General features: G+C 31.0%; 2 protein-coding genes across 8 annotated transcripts; one reads left to right on the top strand and one right to left on the bottom strand.

The window, feature by feature from the left end:
• Positions 1-564: 564 nt before the first annotated feature.
• LOC110610900 (1-aminocyclopropane-1-carboxylate oxidase 1) lies at positions 565-1,818 on the bottom strand. The gene is made up of 3 exons (XM_021750971.2): positions 1,654-1,818; positions 1,354-1,577; positions 565-1,277 (listed from the first exon to the last, which is right to left on the bottom strand). The coding sequence occupies exons 1-3, from the start codon at positions 1,753-1,755 to the stop codon at positions 683-685; spliced, it is 921 nt and encodes a 306-aa protein (XP_021606663.1). The 5' UTR covers positions 1,756-1,818; the 3' UTR covers positions 565-682.
• A 5,429-nt stretch (positions 1,819-7,247) lies between these two features.
• LOC110612261 (K(+) efflux antiporter 4) lies at positions 7,248-17,969 on the top strand. 7 transcript variants are annotated; one of them, XR_006350229.1, is made up of 20 exons: positions 7,249-7,627; positions 8,030-8,073; positions 9,197-9,255; positions 9,355-9,433; positions 9,635-9,696; positions 9,793-9,868; positions 9,953-10,027; positions 10,423-10,494; positions 10,594-10,677; positions 13,708-13,776; positions 14,378-14,455; positions 14,614-14,702; positions 15,061-15,157; positions 15,233-15,286; positions 15,520-15,615; positions 15,901-16,089; positions 16,186-16,263; positions 16,687-16,883; positions 17,061-17,150; positions 17,494-17,969. XR_006350229.1 is itself a non-coding variant. In XM_021752996.2 (20 exons), the coding sequence occupies exons 1-20, from the start codon at positions 7,432-7,434 to the stop codon at positions 17,521-17,523; spliced, it is 1,662 nt and encodes a 553-aa protein (XP_021608688.1). In that variant the 5' UTR covers positions 7,249-7,431; the 3' UTR covers positions 17,524-17,969. The 7 variants fall into 7 exon arrangements, 5 of the variants coding, with proteins under 5 accessions (XP_021608686.1, XP_021608688.1, XP_021608690.1 ...); XR_006350230.1 differs by lacking the exon at positions 17,494-17,969 and adding an exon at positions 17,341-17,371; XM_021752996.2 differs by having other exon boundaries at positions 16,687-16,731.
• The last annotated feature ends 211 nt before the right edge of the window (positions 17,970-18,180 follow it).

Genomic DNA, 18,180 nt, shown 5'->3' with positions numbered 1-18,180 from the left:
TAACTTTTTAATTATTTAATTAAATTTAAATGAAAGTTTAATATATGTATAATGATAAATATTATCTATAGTTCTAAAATTTGTAATTTATAATAAAAAACTATATATCATAATACATATATATTATTCTATTATAAAAAATTCTAATTAAATAATGATAATTTTATATTTATCTAAATATGTCATTATGATATATTTTTACTTATTTTTATATAACATATATTATTTTTAATTAGCTTTTGAAAATATTAGCAAATTTTATGATTCTATTCAACTTTCATTAAGGAAAAGAAGATTTTAATTCTCAATTAAACAACTATGTTCTCCGAATCTCTAAAGATTTGGCAACATTTTGTTATGACCCGTTAGCAAATGTTCTTTATTGTCTATATTATCAAAATTGGCTAGTATCTGGGGTAAGCTGGGAATCACTAAACTGATTGTAAACTAGTTCGCGTCAGGTAGATGACTTTGCCAATATCATAGCTGTATTTGATTTTTTAGATTATTCTGTTTTTAAAGATGCTACCAAAAATGGATTTAGAGGAAAACAAGGAAGAATTGTTGGAGCTTCGGAATCCAATTAAAATTGATTAATTAAAGTAAAATTGCCACTTCGTATGTAGAAAAACTGTAACAAACTGACAGAGAACCCTGTGAAGGAGCATTAATTATGGTACTTTTAAACATGGAGACCATGGTGGCCATTGGCCATTTTCTTCATGGATTCGAATCTGAGTTCCTTGTCTAAAAACTTTGTGGTGGCGTAAAGCTTTAGGTAATCTTGAAAACTGTAGTTGTTAGGGTACAAAAGTTTTGGAGCTGGAGAAATAATGGCATCGCCTGCAGGATTGTAGAAGGTGGCAATTGAGAGTCTACTTCCATTCTTGTCAGCCATGACACGGTGTAAAGCACTTTTATACCTTCCATTACTCAACACTTCCAGTTGGTCACCCGTATTGATGAAAATTCTGTTGTTTTTGGATGGAGGGATCTCTACCCATTTTCCATCCTTCAAGAATTCAAGCCCTGGGACTTGATCATCTTGGAGCAACAGTATGATCCCCCCAGCATCTGTGTGCTCTCTAAGTCCTCTCACAAGCTCTGGCTGAGGACATTTTGGATACTTGGCCACTTTTGTTCCCACAGAAGGACCTCTATCTCCTTTGAATACTTCCTTTATATGATCTTTCTCCAGACCAAGGTTCTCACTTATGAGCTCAGAAATCTTCTCCGCTAGCTTAATCAGTTGAGTTATGTACTCATCCATCCATTTGCTGAATGTATAATTTATTTATGAGCCAACATAGTATAAAGTGAAAGTTTAAGTAGTTTCAGCATCCAATGACTTACCAAAATTCCTGTGGGAGGTTTGGGATTTCACTGATGTTGGATGTTGGACGGTGCCAAATGAAGTAACTGCTCTCCCAGTCTATATCAGATGTATTACCAGGATTATTCAAGCGTTTAGCTATTGCTGATGCATAAAAGCTTTCCTCCAAGTTTTCTTCGTAGTGAAAATTCACCAATTGCTTCACTTTCTCCATCAAACTCTTATCAATTCCATGGTTCTCAACCTGCATAAATTTAGTAATATTAGAATAAATGAAGCACTAGGTTGATTTCAAATAAATAGACTCCTATTATTTGTACCTGAAAGAATCCCCATTTCTCGCAGGCTTCATGCAGAAGTCCCATCATTTTGCTCCTATTCTCCCCATTGAGTTCACTGAAATCAATCACAGGTATCTCCATCTGCACCTTCTCTTCTTTCTAATTTAGATGGTGAAAAATAGGCAAGTTAGAGAAAGTATGTGAAAAATAGGCAAGTTAGAGAAGTATATATAGGCTAAGACCTAAGAGAGGGCATAATGGGGTTCTGATTCTGTTATTGATCTTTTATTAATCAAGAGAACAGTTAGTTAAGTTACAAGTTACCCATGGTTTGGAATGCTTGGAAACAGTGAAGATTATTAAGTATATAGGTCTATGTTCAATTCATGATCACCACCATGTGCTTTTTTTTTTCTTTCATTTTTAGTCATTTCTGGTCACCTAAACTAGTCAACTAAGTTCACTTGCAAATTAAGTAGAATATTTGCTTTTATTTTCCTAAGGAAAACTTTCCCTATGGGGTGGATTTGGCCCCTTGTAATTCCCACCAACTAATCATTGGTTTGGCCAAATCTGTGGGCAATAGTGGCATTATAGATCTCAAAACTGCCCAAAGAAAACTGTGGGATCCCAGCCACAAAGGCTACCAATGGGCGATCTTCCCTGGAAATTGTTCCACTGAGATTTTGGTAGTGGTCTGCATCTGCGCTTCATCTTTGTCTCCATTATTGGCTGCTGTGCTATATTATAGAAAAATAAATTTTCTTGTCCAAAGTTGATTCTTTTTCCAAATCAAGGGAAGTTTTAATTTAGTTGCTTGGGTTGGAAAATAAGCTCTTTTTCTTTAAATTTTTCTCGAAGCGATAAATTTTTATTTATTTAGTTGTTTATAATTCCTTGATTTACTCAAAATTCTAGGCTTTTCATTTTTTTATTTTTAAAAAATTATTACTTCGTATAAAACTTCTTAAAAAGTAAGGCAACTTCAAACGAATAAACTCATGGCATGGAGTAAAGAGAAAAAGAATCCGAGGAAAAAGAAAATCAGATAAGTTGAGTAGACGCTTATTCTCTAGGGAGATTTACAATTTAGTTTCTGATTATTGTCATTATTAACAAGTCAGTCCCTGTATTTTTAGAAATCTATTAAAACATTCTTATCTTTTTTTTCCGTCAAAGAAATAGTCCTTCTGTCTATTTTTGCCGTTAAAAATATAGTAAAATACCAAATTACCCTCCTTTCTTTTCCTCCTCTTCTTCCTCCTCCTTTCTTTTCTTCTTCTTGCTTCTTCTGCTTCTGCTTTTTCTTCTTTTTCTTTTTCTTCTGCTTCTTTTGCTTCTACTTCTTCTTCTTCTCCTTCTTCTTCTTCCTCTCTTTCTTATTCTTCTTCTTCTTTTTTTTTTTCTTTTTCTTCTTCTTCTTCTTCTCCTTCTTCTTCTTCTTCTTTTTCTTCTTCTTCTTCTCCTTCTCCTCCTCCTTCTTCTCCTTCTTCTTCTTCTTCTTCTTCTCCTTCTTCTTCTTCTTCTTCTTCTTCTCCTTCATCATCATCTTCTTCTTCTCCTTCTCCTTCATCATCATTATCTTCTTCTTCTTTTTGGAGGAGGAGGGACTATTTTGTTGACGGAAAGAAACAATAAGGACATTTTAATAGATATGAAAAAAGATAAGGACGTTTTAATAGATTTCTGAAAATGTAAGGACTGACTTGTTAATAATGGTAATATTCAAGGACTAAATAAGAGTTTTTATTTGAGGGTAAAATTGAATTTAAAAATTTTTTTCTCTCCCCCTTTATCTAATTTTAACGGAAAAAAGGATAGAAGGACTATTTCGTTGACGGAAAGAAAATATAATGACGTTTTAATGGGTTTCTAAAAATACAGAAACTGACTTGTTAATAATGACAATACTTGGAGACTAAATTATAAATCTCCCTATTCTCTAATTCATATTGTTTCATAAGCAATCTGCTAATCTCCTTTTACCGGCTATTGTGGAGGTTGATGGCGTTTCTGCTTCTGGATTTCGGTGTATCGGAATTGTTGTCGGTGCATTGGGGTCGCTATATGTATCAGTACTAATTCAGTACTAATTCCAGAAGCCCTTTCTAAAATCGTCTGATTTTTAATTATCTTCTGATTTTTAACTTCCTTTTTAAGTGCGTCATGTAATTTAATTTAAAAAAATAATAATTTCATATATTACTAAATATTATTAATAAATAATATTTTTTAATCCTTAGTGTTTAGTTAAATCTATCGATCAAGTTCTGTATTTTTATATTTAGATCTCAAAGTTTTTTTTTTTTTCTATTTAATAAAATGGTCTCTTAATATAAATTTTATATTAAGTTAATTTTTGTATTTCTATACATTTTTAACAAAAATTATTGAAAAATACCTTTTATATTTTCTTTGGACAGTCAAAAAAAATAATCATTAAAATATATTTTATCGGTAAAAAAAATACATTTTTTACATTTTAAAAATCTTATTAATATATCTTTATAAATATATTAATATAATTTATTTTTTAAATTAGAATTAAATAATAAAAATAAATTATTTTATAAAAAATATTCTTTACAAAAAATATTTTTTAAATACAAAGTTATTTTTCAAAAATGAAAAAATATTTATTAACAATATCGGGAAAGAAATCCTCATACAAAACTAGATGATTTTTTTTTTTACAAATTAAATCACTTGCCTAATTAAAAAAAGCGTCAGAGTTTCCCTTGTGTATCTCATTCGTGGATAGATATAATATATTAATTACGTTAACTTCTTAATCATAATTTGAAAAAGAAATTCATTCATTTTCTTAAAAATATAATCGGAATATTTTTCTAAATTTTACAAGGATATTGTGTCGAATTTCAATAAAAACAAAGAAAAATTATCATGAAAAAAATTATTAATTAGTCTTTTTATTAATTTTAAATATTAAATATTAAATAAAAAAATTTAATATCTTTTTAATAAAAAAATCAATTAATATTTTTTAAAAAAATATAAATATTATATATTTTTCAAAATTTTTTTTGAAAGCAATATTTTTTAAAATTAAATAATTAATTTTTTTCATATCATATACACTATATAATAAATAATTAATAATTAAAACCAGCGAATGGACCCTAATCATAATTTAAAAAAGAATTTCATTCATTAAAAAAAACGATAATCGGAATATTTTCTAAATTTACAAGGACATTGACTCATACTCCAATAAAAATTAAAAAAAAAACATTTAATTATTTTAATATTAAAAAATTTATTAATTAATTTTTAAAATTTTAAAAATATATTAAACATGTATAAAATTTTAAAAATTCTATTAATCAGCCTGTTTGTTAATTTTAACCCTTCAATATTAAAAGAAAAATATTCTCTTAAAAAAATTAATAAATAATTTTTTAAAAAATTTTTTGAACCTGTTAATATATTTTTTAAAATTAATAGACTAACTAAGAATGAATTTTTTCATAATATATAAATTAATAATAATTATTATTTTTTTAAAAAAATTTAAAAATATTTTAATATAGTTTTTAAAATGGAGAAATTAATAAATAAATTTCTAGATATTTTATATAGCAATTTTTTCTAAAATTAAATGGAAGAAAACAAATAGATAATTTACAAATCTGTGGAATTTATTAACTAATAAGATTTAATTCCCTAATATTATATATATCCTTAAGACTATGATACATTTTGAATTAGTCTTAATCAAAACTAAATAATACCAAATTATGATGAATGAGCTTTAATTCATTTAGCAATGTAAGATATCAAATTTACATTTTCATAGGGCCAAAAAAAATTATTAAATTGCTTAAAACTTAAACATGTAATTTTTAATATAACAAAATTTCACTCAATGTCCCTTAACTTAAAATAATATAAAAATATTATTTTTAAATTTTAATTTATAAAATAATATTCTACATTTTTATTTTTTGTCATCACTATGTAACTTTAAAATATCATAATATGATTTTGACGGTATTTTATTTATTTTTTTTAATATTAATTTTTTATTAATAAAAAATTTTATAATATTAAAATAAACTATTACATGCCATAAAATTTATTCGATTATGTGCTTAGCTTTGGGTATGGGTCATCACAGATTCAAATTTTAAAGCAAAGCTCTCACAATGCAAAAATAAATAAATAAATAAAGAGAGAATTTCAATGACATATGATGCTTGTAATGATCGAGAATAAAGGAATAAACTTGTGTTTCCACTTTTTTTTTTATAAATTTATTCTTAACTCTTGGCCCAAATTACAGATAAATATGAATAAAAAAAATAAAGGCTGCAACCCAAATAACTTTTTTTTTTTTTATATGCAAGAAATTCTAAATTTTTAGGCTAAGCATGATGAATCTGCTGCCGGCTGGGGTTGATTTCAGTGGAGGAGGATTCAAGATCACTGAACTAGAAATCAAAGCCAAACTAAGCACAAACAAGTAAAAATTTATCAAACTCAATCATATTTCAACTGTAGAGCTTGAAAACATTGAGCACAGCTAAGGAATCATCAGAATTTAAAACATCTTGAGGTTATTCGCCAAAACCATGGATCAACACACAAATTTAGAGATGAGCAGCGTCTAGACCGAAAATTTTCAATCCTCCATGCGGTGAACAACAGGTTTGGAGCCACATCGACGCACGTGCATATGAAATTAATGAATCAAAAGAAGAAAATATAAAGCATCCACACAGAAGAATCACCTCTCCTTTACAAGCAAGTGGAACTCAAAAACCAAGGTCTGATTTTAAACTCAGTATAAATCCTGTTGAATTTCACGTTGTTTGTGAAAAATAGGTAATATCATACCTAATTCTCTTTTAAATTAATTTTTAGGTGAATTAAATCTAATTCAAATTTAAAAAGTTATTTAAGTTACAGTGATCTTAAATTCTATAATTTTTTATATTTATAAGTTAAAATTTTTTATGTAAATTTTATAACTATAATATATTATGTTTGAAGTTTAAATCTAAATTCTTACTATAATTGTGAATTTAAGAAAGGTTATGGATCTAAATTCACATTTTACTATGTAAATTTAATTCAAAAAGTAATTTTTACAATTCTTTAATTACTGAGAGGGAAATAATATAATTGATAAAAGAGTGTAAAATAAAAATATTTATTTTAAAGAATTATTTTATTAATTAAATAAAATTTCAAAAATCATACTATATATTATGTTAACTTTTTAAATTGACTTGAATTTATTAATGAAATCATGATTATTTTAAAGTTTTAATTTTTTTATAAAAAAATTAAATATAAATATAAATTTATGCTATCATTAAAAGCTTATTTGACAAGAGCTTTTAAAATAGTATTTAATATTTTTAACAAATTTAAATATTAATATTTAGAGATTAAAATAATTGATTATAAAAAACTATTTATTTTAACTTTAGCTAATATTTCTGGTTAGGACCTTAACCGTTTAACTGTTTATTTATTTGTTTATTTTTTTGAAAATCTCAAATAGCCTCAAATTTAAATGATCTTTTCGAAAATCAAGAATCAGTAACCAGATCACAAGCGACGTCAAGTTGGTCCACCAAATATATCTCATATGGCAATATTAACATAATCAAATACCGTCAAATGTCTAGATCCTCCTTCACCCTTCAAATCTCTACTGGAGACCTTATCATACACTCTGGGCCGCAGATACACAGAAAAATCCAGGAACCATAACGCGGGTTCGCTAGCTTGCCAGTGTCACTACACGCACCATTGTTTCCCTTTTCCTTTCCGAGCTTCCTTTCTGCAATGAGGTTAGTTTTAGCTCTGTTATTCGTTTCAGCCTTCTTGCTTTCGCTGTCGGCCACCGAGTCTGACTCGGCGGTGGAGATGAATGCGACAACCGAGTCGAACGGGACTCGTTCGAGATCCAGAGAGGACAGCTTCGCTGACATGATTGATCGGGCTTTGGAGAAGGAGTTCAACGAGACCGACCAGAATGAATGTTCGTTCTAGATCTCAGCTCTCTTTCTTTCTGTTTCCATGTACGCCTGCATTTCGTTTTTTTTTTGGGGGGCTTTGTTTCCTCTAGTTGTTGAAAGTAGGATTTTCAGCTTGTGGATCAGCTCAGAGTTGCTCAATTTCGAGAAATTTAATGAGGCTCAAGTGATTTCCTCTTAATTTTACCTTTTTCTCCAAGAGAATTTTCGTCACTAAGCTTTTCCACGTTATGTTTGGAAATATTAATTTGAAATTTGTTAACATGAAGCTATTTTGGCTTTTAGAACTCTAATTAATGAAACACAAGCTAGAGTTGCTTATCATCTTTACGCGTTAAAGCAGTATACTGTGGAAGGTTTAATCGCAAATTACAGAGTAAGATTATTTCTTATATTTTCTCTTGCAGCCACTGATCCTGGTAGCTTCAATAACAGTGTTGCCGGACAGCAGGTTCGTTACTGTTAACATTATTATTATTATTATAAATTCTGATGTCTCTTACCGTCTTTTGTTGGCTTTTAAAGCAATTGGTGTTTCGCGTTCTACATTATTCACATCTTTAAATTCAGATGGATTATAGTCTGCTGGACTGATTGTTTTTGTACTACAGTTTCCTGAAATATTCTTTTTATTAGTTTTTTTTTAACTATGAGAATTATGTTGAATGAGGTTATAAGATAAGGTTCTGGGTAACATTTCATACAGGTATAAAACCTTTGAGGATGTCTGTTATGTTAGATATGTAATTAATAATAACGTATGAGTGTCTGTAAACCAGTTATAGGTTAATAATACTTATATTCATTTCAGACTTTACACATGTACTTTGTTGCCGTTAGACTTGTTGCTAAATAAATTGAGAGTGGTCGGGGGACTATCACTTATCTCTGAGAACAGAAAACTTTATTTTCTAGGTCGTTTACTGAAATAATCCATTTCAATTAAGGAAAATAAATTGGATTCCTTTCAACATCAAATACGATGAGTGCTTATTGAAAGGGTAAAATGTAAGAGTGCAGATTTTATGTAGAGAATTTCTAGAGTTGAGTTTTTGTTTATCACTAGAGCTTTACAGTGTAACTTGCAGAACAATAGCTCCAATCACCATTTTCTAATATGTTTGACTTTGTGCAACGAAGCAAACTGGCATTTGCCTGGTCATATTTGGTTTTGAGGATAATGGGACTGAGAATGCTGTTGAGACAGACAGGCCATGGTTAAAAGTCCAGTGGCAGTTATAAATTAACAACTGGTCTGAAGTTATGCACTTGTGCGCGGATATAAATGAAGAGCATGTTGGACCTTACACCACCCATTAGATCAAGTTTTTTAGGTCACCAAGTTAATATGCTACATTAACTTATGATAAGGCTATAACTGCTTATTGACTTACAGGTGTAATAAAGGTTGTGTCGTTCAATGGGAAAAGAAAATCCATGTGGATGCTGGTGTAAATATTTTAAGGGATATGTCTGTCAAATTCAATGACCATTCTGATTCCTTACCTTTTGTATCACTTTAACAAGCATATGGTCCTATGTGATGCTGAATGTAACTTGTTTGATTTTACCAGGCAATTTTGGAAACTGTTGCTAGAGTTAAGTCAAAGAAAAATGACACCAAGGAGGAGAAGTACGTTCTTTTAACATTTAGTTGGTAGTTTCATGAATATTGAATCCAATTTCACCAACTTAAATTTTAGGACTGCTGACCCAGTGAATCATATGCTAGGTCTTTTCAGTTTCATGATGTTTTCAATTTGGACAATGAGAATCGAGCAGAGGATATGCCAACGTTGATTGATAGAAAGGTATGCCTAATAGACACCATGTGAAACTCACTTATGTCTAATAGACACCATGTGAAACTCACTTATGTCGAATAGACACCATGTAAAACTCACTTTATGCAACTCTTTTGCTGGTGTTAACTAGTAGTGCATTACCAATGTTTTGAATACATATTTTAAGCTGATGAAACTTATGACCTTTACTGAAAATTTCGTCTTCAGGACAATGTCTTTATCATATCAAATCCAAAATCCAAGTACCCTGTGTTGCAATTAGATTTAAGGTTTGCTCAATTATTCTTGTTCTCATGAGCCCCTCACATGCCAACTAACATCAATCTTTTGACTGATCTTACCTACGTGGGTTTCTATGGTCACAGATTGATATCAGATCTGGTAGTTGTCATTGTATCAGCAACTTGTGGTGGTATTGCTTTTGCTTGTGCTGGACAACCGGTTCGACTTATTGCTCCTTTGCATTGTTAATGATGAATTGATGCTTTATGGTTGAACTTCTTTAATCCATTTTGAATTTTGCAGGTTATTACTGGATATCTGCTAGCAGGATCTATTATTGGGCCTGGGGGCTTGAGCTTTGTCAGTGAAATGGTGCAAGTATGAAACTTTTACATCTATGCTTATTTAGAACTTATCCTTTGCCTTTCTTTTCTTTAATGAATTTAAGTGACTTGGGAATAAATTTCTATCAGAAATTTGATGTGTTTCTATTGTGTTTACTTTTTCTTTTTGGTTGTTTTTACATGTTTTGTCTTAGGTCAACTTAGGTCAAACTGTGATTCTCTGAGCTTTCTCATTGTCGTTTCATGGGTTCAAATATTATGGATTGCAACAAGTTTTTATATGACTTTGAAGCCAATAGATGTACATGTGGTCATCTTAGTGATTGGTTACCTGTTTTAGCCTTTGGTTATTGTTTGCATGGGATAGTTCATATTAATATTTGATGTTAAGTATAAGTGCTCATTTTCTGACTCGGATGTGAAATTTAGGTTGAAACAGTGGCTCAGTTTGGTGTGATATTTCTTCTATTTGCATTGGGCCTGGAATTCTCCACAACAAAGGTCTGCGTTTTCCATCCTGTTTCCATCTCCTATTATTATTATTATTATTTTAAATCAACAAACTTAAGCTGTGGAAAGTACTTGCTTTTCAAACTGCAGCTTCGTGTTGTTCGAGCTGTTGCTATTCTGGGTGGTCTTCTCCAGATTTTCCTGTTTATGTGCTTGTGTGGAATAACAGTCTCAGTATGTTGCTATAATCCTTTGAATTTTATATTCAATTATATACTTGAAGTCTCTAATTAAATCCACATTGTATAACCTAGGGTTTTTTGAACCTTCTTTTACGAGGTCAGTTTTCTACTATTTTCTGTAAGAATGGTGGTTTTTTTTTTCTTGTTTAGCAGAAGAATTTTAAACACTAATGCATAATTTTTGGTTAGTTTTTTCTTATATTTGAGAATTGTTGAAAGATGTTTACATCAATTTTCAAAATTCAAACAAAGCTTTTGCAAGTTTAAAAATGCTTTTATGAACATGCTATGGGATAATGCTTAAGAATATCAAATTTAGCTTCAAGTTTGTGCGTTCATGTGTGAAGTATTTCAAAGCTTATGTTTTTATCTGTAGAGCTTACCATGGTGAATTCCATCTCCATTCTTGCTCAGCATTAATGGCATTTTGTGTGATTTTGATGGATGGGGGTCTCTATGTGTGGGTTTATGTGGCTTAGTGCAATCTGATACCGACTCTCATTTGATAGAAGGGGAGAACTAATATGTTATCCCATTTCTAACTAATATATACATACCATAGCTCTCAATAGTTTTATATTATAGATTAGGAACTCTTGAATTATACATAATGATTATCATCAGTATGTGTGTGCTAGAACTCTCATTTAAATTTTATCAAATAATTAAATAATAAAAAAGGTCATGTTACATTAAAATATTATAATATATTAATACACAATTTTATAACTTGATAACTATAATTAGAGAAGCAAACTTTTAATTTTTTCAAAAAAAAAAAAAAAAAAGAAAGAAAAAGAAGAGGGAAAGGGAAAAGAATGGATGATGGAAGAAAAATAGGTAAGGAAAAGGATTATGTGCACTTTTTAGCGAAAATGAATGAGCTTAACATGAACATAAGCTTAAACTTGTATAAATGCAATTGTTGGATTGGTATATATGTGTGAATATGTGGTATGCAGAATCCAGTTCAAACTTCAATTTGTTTTTTGAGGGTAGTGGTTGAGTGTCTTTGTGGCTAAAGTAGCATGATTGATGTCACTATTTTCAGTGGTAATCCCTGACTTAGCCTAAGCAATTTTACATATACAACCTGATATATCCAAGGAAAAGGAATTATTTATTTACTTTTCATTGTAAATTTAAGAAGTTTAGATCTATTAATTAGGAGGTTTACATTATTTAGGAAATAATATTTTATTTGGGAAGTTGAGTTGATTTGGGTTTCTAATTAGTATTTTCTTGTTGAAGATTCCAAATCTTAATACTAATAGTATAAAGACTTTATAAATACCTATCTTATAGGTATTTTAGAGAGACCATGATTGTCAATTAATTTGAGAATTTCTTTCTCTTCCTCTTTCTTCTATTGTTTATACATCAATTTTAATCAGAGCCTCGTTTGACATGTTGTCTATAAGCAATCATAGCCCCATCACTATCCATAACAAACTCGCATCACATCTGCCCATCACTGAACCACCTCCAGTCCATGGATGATCTCTAGGCAGACCAAATCCCGCCACCAAATTCTGCTCAGAATCAAGATTATACTTGAATTGCTCTCTGGCCTGAATCTAGTGTCACAAGAGCTTTAAATTATATTGTTAGTAAGATTCTATTTTAGCTGAAATTCAAAGATTACAAGCTTAAATTGATAACTAAAGCAATATATGTAGGCTGATATTCAAATATTACAAATTGGAATCAATGACTATAAGGTTCAATTAGATGATATATATTATTTGAGGATTCATATGGTGGTCCTAACTTATATTATGGATACCAAATTACTTTTATGAGTTAGGGAGAGACAGACAACTTGAAGCATGGAAAAGGAAATCATGATCCAACTATGATCTGGGAAGGTGAAGCATGGAAGAAGGTCTATATGTTTCACAAGCATATACGGAAAACTTCTTTTATTTAATGACCAATAAGTTATAGCTATTTCACTTATAATGCTTGCTCAAATGTTTAATTTGAAGAAAATTATATCAAGGAAAGATGAGAAGCCCGTGAAAGAAACTTTGGATAGGATGAAACTTGAAACCAGAGATAAAAGCAAGATCATGAGTTCAGTGAAGATATGTAAGAATTTCATAATGAAGGACAAGAAGGACAGCATGGAGAATTGGGGGGTTTTGAGTGTTGATCCTTTATGTGTTGGAGTCCAAAATGATGAGTTTGAAAATCTTGAGGAACCTATTCTAGAGAAAGAAGTTGATGAGAATGAGCAAGAAGAATTTTGAGGATTCAATCCTAGGGGGAAAGAATAAGAATATACCACTGAGAAGACAATGTAAAATTGAATATTTGGCCTTTTTATTTTTTTTATTTTTTATTTTTATTCCCAATGGATTGAAAGGCCTTTCGACTTTAATTTTGACTGATTTTTTATATTCAAAGCTTTCTAGAGATGTTATGGAAAGCATGAATTTTTCTTGTTTCAATCTTATTGCTTTTATCCAAAAAGATAATGCTGTTTGTCTTTAAAATCAATTTGTTTATTCTTTTGCACTAGAGAACTCAAGATCGAGATTTTTCTTAACCCTGAGAGAATGATGCAATCAAGTAATTATATTTGTTTAGTTTTTCATTGTAAATTAGAGAAGTTAAGTTTTTATTATTTAGGAATTCTATTTTATACAGGAAGCAGCAGTTTGTTTAGGAAGTTGAGTTGGTTCCTGATTCCTAATTAGAACTTGATTATAGGATTCAATTTCAAATCCTAATGCTAGTAAGATCACAGATACTCTATAGATAGTTGTCTTCTAGGTAATTTAGAGAGACTTTTTTCTATAATTTTGAGAATTAATAAAATTGAGAATTTGTTTTCTCATTTGTTCTATTGGTTCTACATCACAACCTAGAGTTTGAATTGATGTTTTTAGACCTGTGTTACTGAATTTTAGTTGAGGAAAAGTGCACTGCTTAGTTGTTTAAATTTATGATATTCTGTTCCCTTGCAAATTATACTGGCTACAAGTTCTTGATGTGCCTAGCTGCATGCTTTTTGCAGTTATGCGGTGGTAAATCATCAGATGGAGTGTTTGTCGGTGCTTTCCTCTCTATGTCATCGACTGCAGTGGTAAAACTCTAACGATAGGTGTTCTTAATTGTGTTTTTATATTTTGTTGTAAGCTTGACAGGTCAAAATTTGTAATTTTTAATTACTTTTTACAGATCAAATTCGGTACTTTGACTAATTTCTAGTGTTTAACTGTTTATACCATTGCTTTGAAGCTTCTTCTCTTCTGCTTTCTTGCCAGATTTCCCTTTTTGTTTTTATACTTCTCATTCTTTTTATAGCTTCAGTTATCACATCTATTGTAATCCTTATGTTCTGTTTGCAGAATGCATAAGTTTGCAATTTTAGCAGTATTTTATTCGAAGGGACAAGGGAGTGCTTGTAGCATGTGTTTGATGGAGACTTTAGGTCTCTAGGATCAATGTTCTATAGTAAACATGGTTGTTATCTCTGATTTTCATTCTTCTTTAAACATGCTCCAGAGGAAACTTTCTGGATATTGGAAATTCAAAAAATAGATGCCCTTGTGTTCACTTAATTGTCTCTTGAGCCTATTCTAGGTAGCATATATATTTTTATTCTAGCTTAGAGATTAATGCTGCTTTGCTAGTTCTTATATTTTGGTTATTTTGTCGCTAATTCTTTTTTCCATTTGTTACAGGTTTTGAAATTTTTGATGGAGAAAAATAGTATTAATTCCCTTCATGGTCAAGTCACTATTGGCACCCTTATCTTGCAGGTATTTATTTGCTCCCAATCTGTGTTAAAAGATGCTTTATTACTGCTATATCATATTTGAATAATTGAGAAAATGAACATTTCACTCATAATATTTATTTTGATGATGAAATAATTTATATAGACATGCTATTAAGTTTTGAGCTTTCTGCCTCCCAGGATTGTGCAGTTGGTCTGCTGTTTGCTTTACTTCCTGTTCTTGGTGGCTCTTCTGGTATTCTTCAAGGAGTCATGTCTATGACTAAATCGTAAGAATCTAAACGAATTAAATCTGTTTATGCATTCAATTTTCATGACATAAACATCAAAGCTTCCTATCCTTGGTTTCTGTTTTCTCTCTCTCTTTTTTCTTGTGTTGTTGATGAAATTTGTTGATAAGAGAATATAATCCATGAAGATTCAAGATTTGCAGATGAAATATATTGAAAAAAGAACATTTAGGCATGCTGATGCTATTAACAATATTTGCAGGATCTTCAAGGTTATGGAAATGCAGAATTCTAAATAAACATTAATTGATGTATTAATATAAATTAAAAATTGCTTGATGTATTAATTGTCGAATTCATTTGCTCCTGTTCATGTGCAGCATGTTTGTATTTTCAGGTTGATGCTGCTTGTAATATTTTTGGCTATCTTGACAATACTGTCTCGTACTTGTGTGCCATGGTTTCTGAAGCTTATGATAAGCCTATCATCAGAGGTAAAAACCTAGACCTTTGGGTTTAATATTGTACATTATGGTGGAGACCACCTGAATGAAGTTCTACATGTGCAGACTAATGAACTCTATCAATTGGCATCAGTGGCATTCTGCTTACTTGTTGCTTGGGTGAGCCGCATTTCCTTATTGCATTTTATGTGCAAAAGTGACAGACTGATTATTCATTTTTTTCTATGTAGCTATTTGTATATTTAGTTTCCAAGAAGTGTGGAAAAAGAAAAAAAAAAGGAAAAACTTTAGCGCTCCTATTTGTATGTCTTGTCTGCTAACTGCCAATGCTTCAACCAGACATACTGCATATGCATGCAGAATGCATTTGATAGATTGATTTTGCATTTCAGTGTAGTGATAAGTTAGGTCTGAGCCTTGAACTTGGGTCTTTTGCTGCTGGAGTTATGATATCAACAACTGATCTTGCTCAACATACACTTGAACAAGTAAGTCTTCCATTTATTTGGTTTCAGAAGGTTCACAAGAATTATCACTTTCTCTCTTTTCTTATTTTATTTTTCTTGAAACTTAGTTTAGAAGGAAAAAAAGAAAAGATAGTGTAACTTGAAGTATAAGATGTTCTCTTACCCTGATGAATGTATGGCAAAAGCAGCATAAATCTACTTTGTCTTGTTGCCTCAATTTTAGTTTCCTTGTTCTTGCTGGACTTTTCGGCCCTCACAACAGAAATCTCATTTGTTTTTTCTCATTTGGAGTTAATTTTCTTTTAGGTTGAACCTATTCGCAACTTCTTTGCGGCTCTCTTTCTTGCCAGCATTGGGATGCTAATACACGTTCATTTCCTATGGAATCACGTTGATATTTTACTGGCAGCTGTATTATTAGTGATTATCATAAAAACTGCTGTGGTTGCAACTGTTGTCAAGGCATTTCGATACAACAACAAAACTTCACTTCTTGTAAGATTTGAGGAACTACTAGTTTGTTTATATATTTATTTGACCCTTTAATATGCTCCACTGTCAGAGAGGCCTTAGGTTTCTTCACATGTGTAGGTTGGAATGTCTCTGGCGCAAATTGGTGAATTTGCTTTTGTGCTCTTAAGTCGTGCTTCTAATCTTCATCTAGTTGAGGTAAGTACTTCCATTGTGGCATTTTCTTTTTCTTACACAGTGTGAGCACATCCATCCTAAACTAACAGCTAGTTTTCTTATGATATTTTGTGCGTATGTAGTCTGCGTTGCTCTTTCATTTTATGCATCTATGTTGGGCCTAGAAAAGTTTGTGATCTCTTATGCAAAGTGACACGGACAATACAGTTAGAAATTCAACCCCGATGACTGGCATTTGATATATACCAGATTATGTTTTTATGTTGATTACTTGATTGTATTCTATGCCCAGATATACTTAAGTTTTACTTTCTCTCTCTCATCAGTATAAAACCAGCTAGACTTGCTGGAAACCCAAATGACTACAACTTGACTGTTTAGGCATAGTCACTTTATTTGGTGTCTTTTTTAACAGAGCACTGAAGTCTGTTGTGGCTTTTGCAGGGTAAATTGTATTTACTGCTTCTTGGAACAACAGCTTTGAGTTTGGTAAGTATGCACCTTGCTCTATGTTCTCAGTGAGGCAGTGATGTGAAGAGGGAAATTGTGGAAACTGTAGCGACGTTAAACTCTTATTAGTGCTTTGCCCTTACAGTGCAATAATGTTTAAAATTACTTCTTCAGCAACTTCCATGTCCTTTGTGAGTGCAGTGTATAATCTGATTGCTTAGTGTTACAAGACGCATTAAATTAATGAGCCTGTAGATGTCACATAATTGGTGAACATGAATAGTTGTACACTATCAAGTTTGGGTAGCAGCCATGTATTTACCAAATCGTGCATTTTAAGAATTTAAACTCTTCTCACCTTGTTATAGGTGACTACGCCGTTGCTTTTCAAGTTGATTCCTGGTGTCATACATCTTGGGGTACTATTGCGGTGGTTCCCCCCTGATAGTCCATTAGAGGTAATTATATATTTTCATGCATGCACGGACACATTTGTACATTCGAGTATTCATGCAAAAGCATAAATTTCTATAGTTCACACTAGGCAGGCAGTGCATGGTTAAAAATTTTGCATATCCAATGAGAGCAAGTTTTTTGAGTTTTTTTTTTTTTTTTTCTCTCCTTTTTGAATATGATTTCTCCTTCCAGATTGGGTATAAAGGAGATAGCTTTCGGGCAGACAGTGCTAAGCGTATTGCTTTAATGGTCCAAGGCTCTCATGATTCATGATATTAACTAGAACATGAATCATGAAAATTTCAGCATTTACCTGATGGGCTTCTTATATACTCTGGAGGACAGGTGCTTAAGAGTGCAAAGGAAGTTGACTGAGTGAACAATTATTTTCCCATTGCAAGGCTCTTCTTGTTGCCAAAAGTTAACATGAATTCTAACCAGTGTGAGCAGATGATCATGCCCAATTGAGATCAAGAAATCAAGAGCTCTGTAGATACGCTTCATATGCCAACATACTCCTAATTTCTTTCAGGTCATCTCCCTTCTCTCCAGGATGTCCTTTTTTGTGTAAAATATCCATTTTTGTAATATGATTTAGTTCTGTTCTGTTCTTTTTTTTTTTAATAATTAGTTGATTTTCTTAGTTTTTCCATTTTGATTTTTCCCTTATTGGCAAGTAAAAGTCCAAGGCATTTATTGAACTTTGGGACTTGCGAGTTCTCAACTTCTCTTCCATATAGTGATAACCACACCATATAAACAGGATTTTATTTCACTTGACATTTGTTTATGGTATATAGCAATATATTGCGTTGATTTGGTACTCTCTGGTTTATTATCCGGTTTGCCTCTAGTTTCTTGTGTATGGACAAGTTCTGCCTACCGTCGCAAACAGTACTATTAATATATCTCATTAGTCTTGAAGGTGGTGTCTAACTATAGTTAATTAGGGTTGTAGTATAACTTTTCTTTTTAATTGCATTTTTTTTTATATTTCATTTGTTTTTTTTTTTAATTTACTATCCATTTTCT

This window comes from Manihot esculenta, chromosome 3 (genome assembly GCF_001659605.2).
Source record: "Manihot esculenta cultivar AM560-2 chromosome 3, M.esculenta_v8, whole genome shotgun sequence".
Classification (NCBI taxonomy): domain Eukaryota; kingdom Viridiplantae; phylum Streptophyta; class Magnoliopsida; order Malpighiales; family Euphorbiaceae; genus Manihot; species Manihot esculenta.
This window is presented reverse-complemented; position numbering and strand designations above follow the sequence as displayed.